Source organism: Vulpes vulpes, chromosome 1 (assembly GCF_048418805.1).
Source record: "Vulpes vulpes isolate BD-2025 chromosome 1, VulVul3, whole genome shotgun sequence".
Classification (NCBI taxonomy): Eukaryota; Metazoa; Chordata; class Mammalia; order Carnivora; family Canidae; genus Vulpes; species Vulpes vulpes.
Window position 1 is genome coordinate 72,057,722 of NC_132780.1, and position 19,258 is coordinate 72,076,979.

The window sequence follows — 19,258 nt, forward strand, 5'->3', positions numbered from 1 at the left end:
TCAAGAGAAGGGTATTGTGGTACACATAATGTGATTGACTTTTGAAAGGCCATTCTTTCCCCCCTTCCTAACAAAATCACTGATTTTGTTTGGGTTCCTCCAGTTTTCAAAACATGCCCCTGCCATTAGCCATCAAGCATACAATTTTAAAATCACTGGTAATTTCTAGCTCTTCATCTGTGAAATTATGGGGATTAATTGTAGCTCTAAGGAGTACTTCACTTACCCTGCACTTCAGATGGCCCACAGATACGCTACAGACACTGAAGTTTAAGGACCTGGAGGGCACAGTTCACCTGCCTGATTCTCTTCCTTCCTGCCTCAGTGACTGCATGCTAAAGGGTGCCATGCATGCCTTTATAAAACCACCAAATACAGCAAAGCACTTTTTGTCTTTTTAAACTCCTGCTTTAACCATCCACTGAGAGAGAGAGAAAATAATCTGCTTTTGTTTTTTTTACCATGACTTTCCAATGATAAAGACTCTTCTGACATAAGAAATATATGGTATTTCAAAACGTAGCCACATTTTATTTACACTCTCTGGTCTTTTATGCATTCTCCCCAATTAGGAAATCATTTCGAACTCAAAATTATTTCTAATATGTTAGATATTACAAGTCCCAATGCTACCCTTGTTCTTCTTTCTATCCTTCTATGATAGAGGCTAGAAAGCTAAATATTTGAATCCTTCTATGATAGAGGCTAGAAAGCTAAAATTTGAATTTAGAAAGCTAAATATTTGAAGCTAAATATCCTTCTATGATAGAGGCTAGAAAGCTAAATATTTGAATATTTGAATCTCCACTCAGTCAAGAGGCATGCAAACAGGTCTGGCCAATACAACACAGGGGAAACCTGTTGGGCATGGCTTCCAGGAAAGCTCTCCCTGTTTTGCACTGAGCTGGCAAGGACACTTTTTCCCTTTTGCTCTTTTTCCTTCCTTCTAACCTAAAAAGTGGGGATGCTCTCTGGAGGTGCTGCAGCCATCCCGAGGCAGGATACAGTGAAGTATCACACAACACATGTCTTGAAAACATTCCAAAAATAACATGCCCATGAGCATTGTCATTCTTACATTGTTTCATTGACCTGCCACATGACACAATCATCTGCACATATACTCTAATGAATCCAACCCATATTTGCCTATACTAATACTCTGCCAGGCATGATGAAAGACAAGATAACTTCAAGCCACAGCCCCTGGCTTACAAAGCTTCCAGGCCAGTAGGGGAATGCTGAGAACAGCTGCCCTGAGAGTGCACGGGAGGTACAGCTAAGTGCACATTAGGTTGAAGTTGTCAGATAGAGCTTTCCAGGGAAAAGTAAAAGTTGCAAGGAAGTCTTAACTGGGTAGATAAGGAAAAGGGACATGTCTACCAGAAGGGAGTAATATGAGCAAAAGGACAGAGGTTAACAAGCACAAGTAAGCACAACATGTGGTGTGAGAAGCCTGGGGAGCTCCTCTAGGGAAGAGATCAAAGTAAGTCTGCTCCTGCCAGATCACAGTATTTACAATCTCTCCACTGCGCGCGAGGTTCCTCAGCTAAGTCCTGACTTGGGGTAAGAGCTCCCAGATGCCCCCAAGGCTAGTTTAGAAGACCGTCTCCAAGTCACCATGGCACCCCAGCAGAATTCCACCCTGGCACGCGGCACGCAGGTGCAATTCTCTAACACGCCCAGGTCCCAGCAGAATAAGAAGCCCTTACTGCTCACTACTGCCTTCCCAGTCCCAGCACGGGCAGGCCTTACAGAAACAGCTGACGAGAGACAGTTCCATAAACTAGGACCACACTAGGACTCCATTTCTGGGCCATTACGCTGTAAGAAGAAGAATCTTACAGTTAAACAATGAACTAGGGTAAGTTGTCAAAAATTCTAATATAAAGACCACTGAGGATTTAGGAGAAACAAATTTAATCCAATACTAGATGAAAAAAATCAGGTTAAAGAAATGTTGCCCTCCTCCCTCACTGGCTCTCTATCTCTCTTGCTCTCTCTCTCTCTCATGCATGCACACACAAGGATGGCCAACCCCCATGGGTCTCACCATCAGCATTTTGTGCAGGTCCTCCTCAAAGGCGTCGATGTTGCAGTCGGTCTTCTGCAGGTCGGCCAGCACCTCGTGCAGCATGAACTGGTAGTACTGCTTCATCAGAAGGCCGCCCTTTAGCACCTCTTTACACTCCCTCACCAGCTGCAGGAGATGGGTACAAGCTCTGTCACTCCACACGCCCTCACCACATCATCTGGCAGTTTCACACACCTTCCTCTTAATCCTCAAAACCTCTTACTAGGTTACTCAAGTATTTTCCAATTCTTTATCAGTTCAGTTTATATAAATACCTTAGGAGTCTTGTTTAAGAACAGAATAGTGAAAATAAAAGTAGCTAACATTATAGCAGCAATACACATACACACAGAAAACATCATCCAGGCAAATACTGATTTGTGAAAATATATTCCCCTACAAATACATTTACATAGAAAATAAATCCCATGGAGAAAGATCTATTTCTCTACTAGTTTGCGTTATATAAGACAAGGGATAGGAGAGAAAAATCTTCTAATGAAACTGATGATTTCTGTCCAAAAACACAATACTGATTCACATAAACTTACATGCCACAGAGCATGACAATCTTTGTAATAATTTAGCATAGCAACTACAGTGATTTGTGGTCTTTACCATCAAAAGCCTTTAATCATCACAAAAATCATCCTGAGATCAATCTGATGACATGAGATGGAAGTCCAGGGAAAACAAATGTAAACAAAAAGCTGAGTACCACCGCCAGGTGCAGGCCCCGCAGGTGATGCTGGGGAGGAGAGGGGTTGACACGGGATGACTGACCTTAAAGTCCTTTCATCACAATACTTATCAGATACTATCACAGTATTATTTAAAACAATGGGGATTGGGCAGGCTGGGTGGCTCAGCGGTTTAGCACCTGCCTACAGCCCAGGGCCTGGTCCTGGAGTCCCAGAATCGATTCCCACTCCCTGAATGGAGCCTGCTTCTCCCTCTGCCTGTGTTTCTGCTTCTCTCTCTCTCTCTCTCTCTCTCTCTCTCTCTCTCTCCCTGTGTCTCTCATGAATAAATAAACAAAATCTTAAAAAAAAAGGGGGGGGGGATCCCTGGGTGGCACAGCGGTTTAGCGCCTGCCTTTGGCCCAGGGCACGATCCCGGAGACCCGGGATCAAATCCCACGTCGGGCTCCCGGTGCACGGAGCCTGCTTCTCCCTCTGCCTATGTCTCTGCCCCTCTCTCTCTCTCTCTCTCTCTCTCTGTTACTATCATAAATAAATAAAAATTTTTTAAAAAGGGGGGGTTAAATAAATTATGATGTACCTATATAGCAGAGCACTACTGTGGCCATTTAAAATCTTATTTTTTAAAAATATTTAAGGGTAAAAACCATACGCATATTTTTTCTTTTACTTGTATGTGTAGGAAAAACAGATGGATAAAAATATACTAAGAGAGTTACAGTGGTTACCTCTGAGTGGAAGCATAATAGGAAAAGTTTTCATTTTTGTCTGTATCATTTTCTTTACTCTTCAAATATTCTAGAATAAATATGGATTGCTCTTATAAACATAATTTCCCCTTTAAAGTATTCTAAAAATAATTACCCATGATAAGAGAGCCATGGCTGGAGTCAAATCTATTAAAAGCTGTTCTGTTCAGATGCAAATTTCTCTGGCAAAGAGGTCACTTAGGTGCTTATAACTGAATCTCTGAATGGTTTTAGCCAAAATATGTTTTATTTTGATTGTAGTAATGCCACATTTGTCTAAGTATTGTTTCTATTTTTAAAAATATTTTAACAAAACGTATTGTTTCATCCTCACAATAGCTCCATTAACAAAAAGTAAAAAGTAAACTCTGCCTTCTCTTACTGGTTATATTCCTGAAGTATTCATTTTGTGAGAAGAGAAGTCAGTATTTTACCTAAACTTCCTAAATTACCACCGCAATAAGGTGGACAAGTGGAAAGCATGGCCACAGTGGATGGCAGGACAATAACCAGGAGCAAGGTGGTGAGCAGCAAAGCGAGCTCTCTGGTCAGTACTGGGCAGAAACTGAAGTGAGCACAGTGGGGTCCATGAGTCACCCCCCTCCCAGCTAAACCCACAAATTCAAGTCTTATTCTGTGCCTATCCTACGGCCTGTGCTTGTCCCCAGGTGCCATCGGTTACACCGAGCCAATGAGCTCTTGGCCCTTCCATCCCAAGAGGACGGCCACACACGGTCAACAAAAACATACCTTTTTCTTTCTTTCTTTTTTTCAAAATCTGACATATTTATTTTGCATAATGGATGTCAATATGGTAATATCATAATGTACCAATACAAACAATCTCTGGCATTGACTGTGCTAGATACAACTGCTTCCAGCCATTCCGGTTACCTCTGGAGTATCAAACTCCCTGGAGAATCCCATCCAAGAAAGCAGAAGCTGTCATTACTATTTAAACCACGCAACTGCCTAAGCAAGCAAAAAGTCCAAACATCTCCCCACTGCATACTCAAAAGACATTTATCTATTTCCACGTAACTTAAATAGAACCAAAAAAGAATAAATTTAAGGAACTTAAAGTATTTCTAATGAGTGAATTTTATGTTTCCAATCTCCAAAGACTGATATTAATAGACTATGTCATTTCATAGTACTTTTACATCCTTTTGGAATGAGGAAGTAATGGCGAAAAGGCTGAACCACAATCCTATCTTTGAGGGCTACATGCAAAGAACATTTTAAATTACCCTAAAAAGAGTAGCTTAAAAACAGTTACACTCATTTTTCATTATTTGCAACAATTAAAATCCTCAATCCAAAATAAAAACAAGCCTGTAGAATAGTAGCATTTAGTAATTGCTAAATATTTTTAAACGGTCACTGAAACAGACCTGCTTAATACTTAAGAGAGATGGTTCTCCAGCAGGCCTCTGCTCCAGTCTTAACTTCAGACACTCATGTATCACATTCAGAAGGACTCGACAGAGCACCAGGAAGGCAGGTTCGAAGGAGGGTAAGTCCATGGACTTTAGCTCGTCCCACGACACAGTGCTGCCCTTCTGCTCCGAGGAAGGTGGTGTCCTGGATAACTGCACATAATCGGAACCCCACATGGGGTCTGGAAATTCGGAAAACTATAACAAGAATTCAACAAAGGTTAAAAGAGCATACAAAACAATGTCCCGAGATTGTGGTTATAAACTATTATTCTCTACAGTTTACTGGTAATGTACAAAATCACAATTTTATAGGTACAATAATCTTTAGACTAATTCAACATTTTCAACATACAACCTAGAAGTTCTAAAAGTAATAGAAAATCATAACAAGAACATTATAATTTTTTATCAAAAAAAGCATAGTAGAAAAAGAATCATGTTCATCATTTGCATCATATATTTTATCATCATATTTTAAATGATTAGAACACTTTATTTTTAAAGTTATATATAGTATTATCCACAACTGTCTCCAGACTGAGAAAATCAGAAATTATTGAAATTTGAGGAAAGGTTATAAAACCAGGGAGCCATTTACATAAACATAAAAACCAATTCTTCTGTCCGTTGCTCTCTTGAGCTACACCAAAAGATGCTGAAATAAAAATATTCATAAAATTGACCTGGATGGTCCCACTCAAATGTTATTCAACATTCCTGGGAATCTCAGTGTTGCTCACCCTTTCTCAAATTCCTTATGCTTTTCTTCATAAAGTAGGGAATTTAGAGCTTTCCCCCACTATCCTTAAACCTTGGCAACATCATCCTGACTAATCATATTCAAAGACCTTCCCCTCTCCCTTTACTGAGAAAATGAGGCCTACAAAATTCAAAAATCTCAAATTCTCATCAATTAATTTTTTTCAAAGAGTTATCCATTCCAGAGAGAGAAAGAGAAAGAGAGCAAGAAAGAGAAAGAGGGAGAGCACGCATGCAAGCAGGGGAGGGACAAGCAGACTCCACGCGGAGCATGGAGTCCGACAAAGGGCTGGATCTCAGCACCCTGAGATCTGAGATCATGACCCGAGCCAAAACCAAGAGTCAGATGCTTAACAAACTGAGCCATCCAGGTAACCCCTCAAGTTCTCTTCAATTTAAAACATCACCAATTATAGCTATTCTGCATCCATGTCATTCTTATCTATGTTCCCTGTCATTTAGTGAACTCTTAATTGGTCTCCTCTGCTCACATCCTTTCATGCTCAACACATATTTCTGCATTTAAATTAATACATACTTCAGTTTCCCATAACACAAGAATTTTTAAAATAGCACACCATTTTTAACATGTGATCAATGTGGTTAAGGTTAAAACATGTCTGTTTAAAAGCTTTAGGCAATATAAATGCATGTTTTCCTCTGGTATAGAGAACGATCTCAGATCAAAGGTTTACTTAAAACTCTATAAAACTCAGCAAACATTCTCTGATAAAATTCTAAAGAATTCTTCTGGCATTCTCTAGAGTTCCAGACCGTTCATCCATGCACTATGGGCTCACTGAGAAAGGAACAATCCTTTCTGGTCCACACTGCAAGACAACACTGCCTGGGAGACCCAACAGCCAGACCTACACAGCTGCTGAGGAAACGTATTCCTGCTGGTGGTGCGCAGTGGGTCAGTCCCTGTCCAATGAGGACCAGGTGTTAAAAACCTTAGCACTGAAGAGGAAACAGCAGTTTTAACTGAAGAAACTAAGGTGACGCATCAGAACAGCTGATGCTCATTTAATATAGGAAATAAGAGAGAACCATAAAACACTCCACATCAATATCACATTGAAGTCCTCTGGAAAAAATCTAACAAACCAAGATTTCTAAAACAAATTCAATATAGCCCATGAAAATAAAATTAATGTGGTAAAAATAATAACTTAGACATTAACGGAAATTATCACTACAACAAAGAGCAAAAGAAAAAGAAATGGAAGTTTTGGGCGAAAAATAGACACGTGGAAGTCGGATCTGGGAGCTTAATGTGCAAGTAACAGGAGTATGGAAAGAACAGGAGAGGGAGGAGAGGAGAGGTTTTAACAGTCAAGATTCCACGAATATGTGAAGAAAGAACCCTCTTTAGACAAGGAAGAACTCAAAGTACAATTCATTTACCCTCACTAAAAATTACATGAGGAAACACAGTAGGGTCTCGTCAAATGAAAATTTAATCAGAATAAAGATCCCAAGATAAAAATATCCAAGAAGTGAGAAGCCATGAAATTAGCTGAACTTATACAGGCAAATACAACTCCATGACGATAACCAGATTAGAGACTATAATCAAGTTCTAGAGAGGAGTTTTGAATTTCTTTTTTTTTTAAAACATACTATGAGAAAAAAAAAAAAAAAAAACCTGGAGCTTAAATTCCCAATTATTTCAATAAAACACAAGAGGGCAGCCCTGGTGGCCCAGTGTTTTAGTGCCGCCTTCAGCCCAGAGTGTGATCCTGGGGGCCCGGGATCGAGTCCCACATCGGGCTCCCTGCATAGAGCCTGCTTCCCCCTCTGCCTGTGTCTCTGCCTGTCTCTCTCTCTCTCTCTGTGTGTGTCTCTCATGAATAAATAAATTAAAATCTTAAAAAAAAAACACACACACAAGAAGAGAAGAAGGGGCAATAAAGTGCAAGAATGGCATTTTTTGCTATTACTTCATGTTTATTATTCCTTCTAGTGAGAAATACAGGATTAACTATGCTATAAAATCTGTGATCAACCCAGGAAAACCAGGCCGACTCAACAGTACAGAGACATCAATAAAAATGCAGTGTAATTACAATCATAACCCCACTGGCATTTTGAGTGGGCTAATAAATTCACTCAATAAAATTCATGTGGAAGAAAGTAATATGCAAAAGTCAAAAACAGCCCAGAAATTTTTTAAAAGAATAAATGGGAAGAATTGCCCTACATGATGGCAAACCTTAATAAACCTACTTTATTTAAAATAGAAAATCAGCAGAGACATGTATTGAATTATCTATAATAAATACATTTAAAAAGTATGCAGTAGTTGAAGAAGCTGGAAGATGGATAACCCAATGTTAAAGAAAATTGAAAAATAATTACATCTTACCTCCCCCTATAATTATAGTCATAATTTTTTTAATTATGTGGCTATTTTAGAAGTTCTTGCCTAATAGGAGAAACTAGAGTATATATTAACATAAATACAAAAATATGTTTTAAATATATACATATGGAAAGACTCCAAATGTTAATAGAGGTTTAATAACCTAAACACAGAGCTATACATTAGGTTAAGCCACATAAAACTGTCATTTTCATCAGGCAAAAATGACCAAATATTGGCAATTTAGTACAGGTCAACATAACGGGAATTCTGGAAAGACAAAGGTGGCAGCAGGATTTTGATTCCTCTTAGTTCCCCCATAAGAATGAGGACAACAAAGTCAAAACTCCTTGAGACATATACCAAGTAAAACTAGGTGACCCGACATCTCTGCGAACTCCAAAGGAGAGATGGGGGAAGTGAACTGACCCAGGCCCTGCAGTATTCACACATGTGCAAGGGAAACACAGGGGATTCGTAGGCTGTCTGATGGGCCCAAAGGGGCAAATTCCACCACCACTAACAACTATTCAATAGAATGCTCAGTGTTTCTATTTGAGGACTTGAGTGAATCAGAAAGCGACTTGGACACAATAGTCACGAGTGAGGTCAAGAGGCTGTGACAGGTGTGAAGGGGCTGAAGTTGTTTAGGCTTCCCAAACTCTTAAAACTCTGAGCTAAAATCCCCTACCAGGACAAACCTGCTAGACTGAAATTCAACCGACCAATAAAGTAGAGGAGAGATAAAGAACAAGAAGGTCTAGAAGTGGGAAGGGAACACAGTCAGGAGATCTCAAAAAAAGAGACATTTTTTGGCAATTCAGAAGAAGGAGTTCAAAGCTACAAACTCTCATGTTCTGAACTCTCCTTAAAGTTCATGAAAACAATTATGTTTTAAAATGAGCAACAAAAGGACTGCGCTAGAATCCAATACAGGGTTTTAAGTAGAGAAATAAGGAGCAGAATAACCCTAGAGACAATGAAAGCATGCCAGAAAGACATGACCACTAAAGACAGGACTGCAGCCCAATTTTCAAAAAAAAAGTTAAATTAAGAAAATCATAGAAAATATAAAAGAACAACATAAATTAGAAAGCCTCACAAACAATGTGATAGTACTCAAAAGATAATTTTTTTAATGGAAAATAATTTTAGAGGCAGTTGGTTAGCTCAGTCCATTAAGCATCTGGCTCTCAGTTTCAGCTCAGGTCATGATTCCAGGTTTGTGAGATTGAGCCCCTAGGAGTGCTCCCGTTTAGCAGTGAGTCTGCTTCCCTCCCTTCTCCCTTGCCCCCCCCCCCCCCCCCCGCTCCTGTTTTCTCTCTCTAAAATAAATACATAAATCTTAAAAAAAAAAAGGAAAATCATTTTTAAAACATAAAACAGACTATTAGGAACATGAGCACAAATAAACAGAAGAGATAATGGCCTCAAAAAGATATGAGGTAAAAATAAAGAAAATTTTATAAATCAAAAGGAAAGGGATTTGAAATAAAGTGACAGAAAGGCAAAGTAGATCCAAAACAGATATAGTAGCAGTTCCCAGAGAAGAAAATCAAATCAATGAAACAGAAAAAAGTTAAAACGTTAAGAAATTCACTTGAAATTAAAAAAAAAAAAAACAAAAAACAAGCAGATAAAAAGAAAACAAACCTGAATTCATATACTAAAAGGGCACCACGTATTCAAAAAATATCAATGTTGAAAAACCAACACTAAGTAAACTAGTGGAGTTGAAAGAAAAAGAAAAAAAATCAATTCTTTGGGCATTCAGGTTCTAAGTAAATAAATTAAATGAACAAAGGTTCTTATGGATTAAAACAAAAAATTTTATTACCATGACACTTTGCAACCTCAGTGCTGCATGCCAAAAGACAATGAATGATATATATTAAATTTATTCAAGGAAAGAATACACCAAAGATTTTATGGCCAAATAGACTTGCAAGAGTCAATGTTGCAAACTGTTAGGAAAATCCAAGAACTCAGAAAACGCTGGTCTTAGGAGCCCTTATAGAGGACTCTACTCCGGAACAAAATGACTCAGGAGGCTGTTACAAAATCAAAAAATGAGCCTTAAAAACAAGTAAAAACTACATATGTAAACCTAAATTTCTATATCTATAGAGACATACGCACATACTCCTGTAGGCTAAAAGGAGGTGAGAACATAAGGGAGAAAGTTGGGCCCATTAGGGCCATATCTCAGATAGACCACAACTATCAAACCCTAGGAGGAAGGGGAGAGCACGTGCAATGTCACAGCATTTCACTGGAAGTAGAAGAAAATAACTTCACATGAAAACCTGGGTAAGGAAAAGGAAAAGGAAAGGAAAATTCTAATATCCTCAGGGTTGAGAACCAACAAATAACAACCAAAAAAATTTGGGGCCAGGGAGAGCGATAAGGGGATTAATATTAATAGGAGTATGACCTTAAGGGGTAAAAATAAACTTGTCATATATTAAAAGTAAATTGCATACACAGCTTATATTAAAACATGGAAGAATACAATTTTTTTTAAAGATTTTATTTATGTATTCATGAGAGACACAGAGAGAGAGAGAGAGGCAGAGACACAGGCAGAGGGAGAAGCAGGCTCCACGCCAAGAGCCTAACGCGGGACCCGATCCCGAGTCTCCAGGATCACGCCCTGGGCTGAAGGTGGTGCTAAACTGCTAAGGCCGGAGCTAAACTGGGGCTAAACCACCAGGGCTGCCTGGAAGAATATAATTTTTTAAAAAGCTTCTCTTGATCAAGGAAACCAGATTCCCTTGAAAGTGTATTATTCCATAGATTTTTCTCTTAAAACCAAGTATTTACATAATTCTTGAAAATTAAGTTTAAGAAGCAACACCAAAAAATAAAAAATAAGAGACCCATGAATGGAGAAGTAGAATGTGGCTGGTCCACACAATGGAGTATTATGCAGCAGACAAGAATGTAGCACTGACGGACGCTAAGCATGGATGAACGTTGAAAACATCATGCCGAGTGAAAGAAGCCAGTCACAAAAGACCACAGATAGGATTCCATTTATAGGAGATGTCCAGACCAGGCAAATATAGAGACAGAAAGCAGGTAAGTGGCTGCTCAGGGCTGAGGTGATGAGCAGAAATACCATGGAGATGGAAGGGGACAAGGCTTCTTTTAGGAATGCGGAGTATGTTCTAAAAGTAGACGGTGGTGGTTATACAACTCTCAATATAATAAGAACCACTGAACTGAACAGTTCAAAATGGTGAATTTCATGGTATGTGAACTGTTACAATAAAGCTGTTATATTAAATATACAACCCAAAAAAGAAGAGAATCTAATTATATGTCTAGTTAGTGGCATAATCATGAGAAGGATTATTCAAGTGTCTTGAAAACACAGTAATATGATAGTATATCCCTAAGGATGGGGGGAAAAACTTAAACTGTTTTTCAGTAATCATACTGCTGATGGTATTATTCTGAGACTGCTGTGTATGTATTTTGGAATATAGTCAGTGTATCCTAATATTCTGCTACTCTGATATTCTAATGTCATCATTTCTGTTATCACTGTAAATTGAGATTTTCAGTGTAGAAGTCAAAAGAGAGTACATAAAAAATTTAAAATCCTGGGCAGCCCAGGTGGCTCAGCGGTTTAGTGCCACCTTCAGCCAGGGTGTGATCCTGGAGACCAAGGATCGAGTCCCACGTCGGGCTCCTTGCATGGAGCCTGTTTCTCCCTCTGTGTCTCTGCTTCTTTTTCTGTGTGTCTCTCATGAATAAATAAAATCTTTAAAAAAAAAATTTAAATCCTGATTTTGAATTGTTAGTATGAAATTGTGAGGTATTTTTGTATATTTGTGTGTGTTTTGTCTACTAAAGAGAACTAAAACAATGATGGACCATTTCAATGAACAATGCCAATACTGTAGTCCTGAAATACCATTTCCCAATAAAAGGAACAGGGATTCCCTGAAGATAAATCAGATTCCCAATCTGAAGCAGAAGTACGATATGAGCTTAAAATAGATTCTTATATCAGCTATCAAAGAAGCTATTAAACATTACTTACAATGGCTGTGATAAAAGGACTTTAGCCAACTTGAATATGTTCCCATTGTCCAAAAATGGGATAATGTGAACATCAATTATTACAATTTCTTAATTGGATTACGATAATGATTTTGATGGGTTGAAACATATCAAACAGGTTTAAATTCATGAGTTCAAAATCACATTAATAAAAAAAAAAGACACTAACTAGTTTATTTAACTAAATAAAAAAGGAAAGACTCAAGCATATTCACTCCACCATTTCTGTTCAACTATTCCACTCAGTGACCAAATAATGACTGAGGAAAGTTTTTCTTTGCAGTAATATCTACTTAATGCAGCTGATAATTAAGTTAATAAATTAAGAAGAAAAAAGAATTAGAATATCACTTTTCAATCCTTAACAAAGTAAGGGATCTAGGTAATGATCATTAACTGCTATGTTTCAAAAAGAGTCATATATTGTATGTGTCCCCATAACACCATCAATCAACCAATCAAAAAATCCTGAATCTAATCAAGCCACTAGTTCTTATAGCCAGTTTACACAAAACACAGAGAAAAAGGAAATTCGTGAAAGGACAACTGTAGATACAATCACCAAAATTCAGACTGTAGAAGACTCTCTATGGGATGAAAGGCTCAGGTTCTTCAATAAATATATGGCAAAAAAAAAAAAAAAAAAGAGAGAGGGAGCTACAGATTTTAAAAGACTTAAGAAATATAATGAACTGGGAACACCTGGGTGGCTTGGTCAGTTGAATGTCCAACTCATGATTTCGGCTCAGTCATGATCTCAGGTTGTGGGATCAAGCCCTGCATTAGGCTCTGTGCTGAGCATGGAGTCTGCTTGAGATTCCCTTTCCCTCTGTCTCTGCCCCTCCCCACCACTCACTCACTCTCTAATAAATAAAATCTTTGAAAAATATATATATAATTAATTGTTACCTTGTGTGATTATTTGAAAATCAACTTAAATTGTACAATATGTTTTAAAGAAAACCAAGATAACTATGATACAATCAAAAGATGAACACGAATTTGATCTGTGATGGCTATGGGAGTTAATACTATGTTTAAGGTCTGATGATTGTACTGTGGTGTATTTCTAGAACAAGCCTTGTCCTTCAGAGAAACATACTGAGCTATTTAAGGATTAAATATGACATCTGAGGTTTTCTTCAAAGTGATAGAGGAAGGTGTCAAGTACTTATAGGTACTAGCCATGAGCTGATAATCAGTGTGCGGGGATACAGATTCAAAGGGATTCATAGTATTATTCTCTCTACTTTTGCATGGGTTTAGTATTTTCCCTAACAAAAAATTTTGAACCATGTAAAAAATGAGGGAAAAAATACAGAAAGCTTTATAATCTCTGACTATACACAAAAGGTGATCAAGACTAAAATAAAAATTCTAAATTTCTACCTAGTGAAAAATGTCATAAACAAGTTAAAGATGGTCTATAGCCATAATAAAAAATGAATATCCATAAAATAAAGATAGCTCCAACAGATCAAAATTGTAACAAAAAACTCAATAGAAAATGAACAAAATGAATCAAAGAAAATTCAAAGACATGTATGTGCCCATAAACATGACAACATGCTCAATGTCACTAAAAATGAAGAGAATTAAAGATAAAAAGAAAATTATATAGTTTTTTACTGATCATGGTTACAAAAATAAGGACAAATGGGCTTTCTCCTATACTGTCAGGTAAAGTACACAATAGTACAGCCGTTTTGAAGAGCAACTTTTCAATATCTATCAAAGATTAAACTGTGCATACCCCATGACCCCATAATTCCATTTCAATTAACCATTCTTACAAGAACAATGGAATAAGTTCATTTATTGCTACACTGCTTATAAAAGTAAAAAAATTAAGTGTCCATTAAGAGTGAAATGGTTATTAATCATCAGGGGAACGCAAATCAAAACCATAGTAAGATGGGCGCCTGGGTGGCACAGTCAGTTGAGCATCTGACTCTTGGTTTCTGCTCAGGTCATGATGTCATCATGGTTGTGAGATCGGGCCCCATGTCTGGCTCTGGGCTCAGCGTAGAGTCTGCTTGAGAAACTCCCCCTCTCACTCTGCCCATTCAGTTCATGTGGATGCACACTCTCTCTCTCAAATAAATAAATAAATAAATAAATACATACATACATACATACATACATACATACATACATCTTTTAAAAAACCACACACACAAACACAGTAAGATATCACCTCACAGTGAATGGCTATTATCAAACAGTTAAGATACATGTGTTGGTAAAGATGTGGAGAAAAGGGAATGCTTGTGCACTGTTGTTGGGAATGTAAGTTGATGCAGCCACTAAGGGAAACAATACAGATGTTCCTCAAAGATTAAACACAGACCTATCGTATGATCTAGCAATTCCACTTCTGTGTATTTATCTAAAGAAAACAAAAACATTAAGCAAAAAGAAATCTGAACCCACTGTGTGCAATAGCCAAGATATGGAAACAACCTAAGTGTCTACCAATGGGTGAATGGATAAGGAAAGTGTGAAATTTTATATATACATATATATATATAAAAAATATATATATAAATATATATGCTATATACACACACACACACACACCAAGTCACTTGACCAACCCACTTTTATTTATATATATAAATATATAAATATAAATATATATATAAATAAAAGTATCCTGCCATTTGTGATGAGGATGGATCTTGAGGACATTTTGCTAAGTGAAATAAATCATACAGAGAAAGACAAACACCATATGATCCTACTTCTAGGTGGAATCTAAAAACAAAATAAAACAAAACTGAGCTCAGAGATACAGAGAACAGATTGATGGTTGCCAGAGGTAGATGGTGGGATTTAAATAAAAGAGTAAAATGATTTGTTCCTATGATGGAATACCAACCATGTAGTAGTTAATTGCAACTGAGGTAGAGTTACATATACCAATATGGACAAATCTGAAGGAGAGGGGGAACAAGTCTTATCAATCATAGAATAAATATAGCATTATCACTTTTAAAAAAGAGAGCGCTTTTGGATGTTATATGGAAGTTCTGAATCACTGTGCTATACACCTGAAACTAACATTACACTGCATGTTAACTAACTAGAATTTAAATAAAAACTTTTAAAAATTACTGTATCACATAACAAAAATATATATTTATATAAGCACAAAAAACTCTAGAAGATGCAAACCAAAGCATTACTACTCTGAGCAGGGGTACAAGATAAGCAGCAACTTTGCTTCTTTATATACACATTAAACAAAAGAAAGTACATTGTTTTATAAAATAAAGGAACAGGTCAAAGTATAGTTGATCCCTGAATGGCACGAGTTTGAACTGCATGGGTCCTTTAACGTGGATTGTTTTCGATAAATACAGTACAGTACTGTAAATGAATGTATCTTCTCTTTTGATTTTAATAAATTTCCTCTTGCTTACCTATTGTAAAAATACAACATATAGCCCAGGTAACACACAAAATACATGTTAACCAACTGTTAAGGTTATCAGTAAAACTTCCAGTCAACAGGAGGCACTTACTAGTTTTGGAGAAGTGAAAAGTTTTATGTGTTTTTTTCAACCGTACAGGGGATCAGCATGCCTAACCCCCATGTTGTTCCAGGATCAAATGTAGTCTTTATGTTACCCTTCAAAAGTTTCTATGCTTCTACACCAGGGGTCAAAGCAGAAACTGAGATGCCTACAGGGCTAGGTGGATGATATCAACAGGGGTGCTAGGGAAGGGTGACAGTAGAGAATAGGAAACGATAGGCACTATGGTTAACTGGAGCCTGCCAGATGCTACTGTGTGGGAATGTAAGCCCAGTGTTGACAGACCTCCTCCTAGCACTTTAAGGACAAATTCCAGATTTTCACGTGAAATCTTATTTTCAAATGCTACCCACTAAGCCAAAAACTACTTCAAGTACTAGGTGGGACAAAGTAGAACTTCAAAAGGCAGTATACTGTAATGGTTAAGAGCACAACTTTACACCCTGTTCTGGGTCACATCCTGGCTCTGCCCTACAGGTTTATATAGGATCTGAACCAAGTCACTTGACCAACCCACTTCCATATAGCAAGTATTCAGTTAATGCTAGCTACTAGTCTTGTTGCTACTGTTGTGTTGTCTTCATGGGATGCAGTTCTCCACTGTGAGCTGATGAATTCTGTCCTCTGATCTTCTCCATCTTACATCAGATTTGTCTCCATTGGCTCACTGTGGTCAAAAATTACATAGAACAACTGCCTATTTCCCCTCAAGTATGCATGCTTCTTTTAGAAAACAGAAAACCTATAAGCAAATGAGCAAGGGTATGCTTATTAGCTTGCCACTTAATTAAAAAGTCTGTGCAACTTTACTAATGAAATCAGACAAGTAATGACTGAAGCAAATAAAACAATTAACTACTATAATTGTGTTAATGAACACTGATCTGGAAGGCAGGGCTAAGCGAGTACTATTGTCTACATAGTGTTTCCAATGGGGCTCACTCAAAATTGCACTGGTGCTGGTCTGGCTACACAGGCAGCTTGTTGGAGGTTTGTTAATGCCAGCACTCATGTCCTACCTCAAGAGATTCTGATTCGCCCTATATCCCAAAAAGGCAGGTCCCTGAATTTTCTGAAACTCCCTGGGTAGTGCTGATGTGCAGCCAGGTTTGGATACCATTAGCACAGTTCAAAGTGTAGCATCCCAGAATCCTAGGTTTAATCCCTCCAACAATCTATAGCTCCTACGATCTGGGGTAAGTCATTTACTCTCCTTATTTGTAAAATACAGAATTAACACCACCACTTCACTCATTTGTTGTGCCTGGTATATGGTAAGACTTGATAAATAGTAGCTGTTGTTACCATATTCCCTAGTTTCTAAAAGCTTTGTCCACTCTGAATATATAAGGCAACCTCTTCAGGGTTTCTTGTGCATACAGAAAAAATTAGCATAATTATTCCTGGATCATCAAACAAACAATATTTTATTGGCCACTAAACTTATAATAATTACATTATCATTTGTAATTCGAAAGAAAGTAATTCATAAAATAATCAAAAGTCTTCCTTAGGATTTGAGGTAATATGCACGGTAACATGCAGTGAGGCAACTAGATCTTTTTATATACTACACTAAATAAATATTTTATCTTTCTTTTCTTCTGAAAGTGTATAAATTTCATAAGGTAAAGCAAAAAGGAAGAAGCATAAAATAACCATATCATAATCTGTGGCTCAAATATTTATGGATATTTAACATTTTAAATGCACAAAACCCAAAGGACTATACAACATAAAGAGTGAACTCTATGTAAACTTAAAAAAAAAATCAGCTAGGACACTGTGGAATCTCAGGACGGAATGCAGACTGAGATGAAGTAACTCTAAGTATATTACAAACATATGATATTATGTCACTGAGGAGAGTGAAGGAAAGAGGTGCTGACCTAACTAACTCTGGAAAATTCTGTGGGGACTCTTTAAGACCAAAGACAAAAGTAATTGTACTGAAATGTCGTACTCTAGTTCACAAATTTATCTTCAGAGGGGTCCTAGTTAGCAGTTCTGAAACTACTTTACATGTATACTCCGGCTGTACCAATATGTGAATGAATGTAGTAATGGGAGCCAGGTTTCTCACCACAAGAGAAGAAATTACAAATAAGCAGAGGAGGAAGGCTAGGATGGTAATGCTAGATTAGGCCAGAGACATCAGTGTGAAATCAGGTTTAATTTTCACAGACAGGTAAGCAAGGAGACAGATGATCAATTAGTCAACTGATCAACTGTCAAGCTGTGCATACACACACATGGGGTGAAGGACATACCTCTATTTTCTAACTCTATGACTGAGTGGGCCTGGAAGCAATGATACCCAACAGTAACATCCAGTGCCCAGATCTTCATCTCTAAATACCATACTCCCATTAAAGGAACCGGAGCTCCTCAGGGAAATGGCTGATTTCAGGACTGCAACAGGAAAAATAGAGGATGATGTCACAAATAAGAAACTGCTCAAAAGCAACACCATACACAAAAAGATGCAAGCATGTCAAAAGGACACAGAAGGAAAGAGATCCAGTGACGAAGCAGGAACAATGTGAGCAACAAAGTAAGGAGCAATACTACTAGATTATAACCCAAAGAAAAAATAAGTATTTATGACTTTCCAGTGAGGTAAGTAAATGGGAGAGAAGAGGTAAATCTTTCATACAGAATAATTCTAAATAATTCATGTAGCTATTCCCTTCCTCTGGAGTAGAGAAACACTGGCCTCCCCTTGAATGTGGGTTGCATTTAGTGACTCACTTCAAAGAACTAAGCATGGGCCGGAAAACTGCTAACTCATGGAGGAACCTGGCAGACACCACTTTCAACGCGTGACCCAGGTTAACACCACCAGGGACAATATGATGCCATAGGGCATTGCAACTCTGTGGCATTCCTGCACAAGCCCAGGCCCTCAGTCTAATCTTGAGAAGACACCAGACCTATCCAAATTCCAGGACACTCTACAAGCCATCCAGACCATGACAACCAAGGGAAGACTAAGCAACTACCACATATCAGAGGAGACCGAGAAGACATGACTAAGTGCAAAGTGGTGTCCTTGACTGGGTCCTGGAACAGAAAGAGGACATTAGCGCAAAAATAGAAATCTAGTAACGTCCACAGTTTAGGTAACAGTATTTTATACCAATGTTAATATATTAACTTTGACAAATACAGCAGAGTTAAGAAGCTGGATAAAGAATGTATGAAAACTCTGTACTATCTTTGCAAGTTTTCCATAAATCTAGAATTATCTCAAGATTACAGGTTTTTAAATTTAAATATTTTGAAATATAATAAAATTTTAGAGAAAAATTGCTTTATAAAGCATGTTTATAAGCCAAAGGGAATTAAATATAAGACCATGTTATTATAAGCACTAATTACAAGTAACTTAGTTATAAAGAATAAAAATACAAAGACATAGACAAGAAAACTCAAATGTCCTGAGTATTTTTCCTCCTTCCTAAAAATCCTTCAACTATATTCATTACTATTATCACATAACCTAAAAAAAAGCGCAAAAAAAGATGTGTATTGAGTACAATCTGTGGTGCCAGCTGG

At 37.6% G+C, this 19,258-nt stretch overlaps 1 protein-coding gene across 18 annotated transcripts in view; it reads right to left on the bottom strand.

The window, feature by feature from the left end:
• Positions 1-19,258, bottom strand: part of MAP3K4 (mitogen-activated protein kinase kinase kinase 4) — a 152,665-nt gene that overhangs the window by 36,711 nt on the left and 96,696 nt on the right. For all 18 annotated transcript variants that reach the window (XR_012003052.1, XR_012003053.1, XR_012003050.1 and 15 more), the window contains exons 4-5: positions 4,919-5,161; positions 2,054-2,200 (exon numbers count right to left, since the gene is read on the bottom strand). Coding sequence is in view for 12 of the 18 variants with exons in the window: in XM_072766681.1 (XP_072622782.1) it covers positions 2,054-2,200; positions 4,919-5,161 (390 nt within the window). In the remaining 6 variants the exon portion in view is untranslated. The remainder of the gene's footprint in view (positions 1-2,053; positions 2,201-4,918; positions 5,162-19,258) is intronic.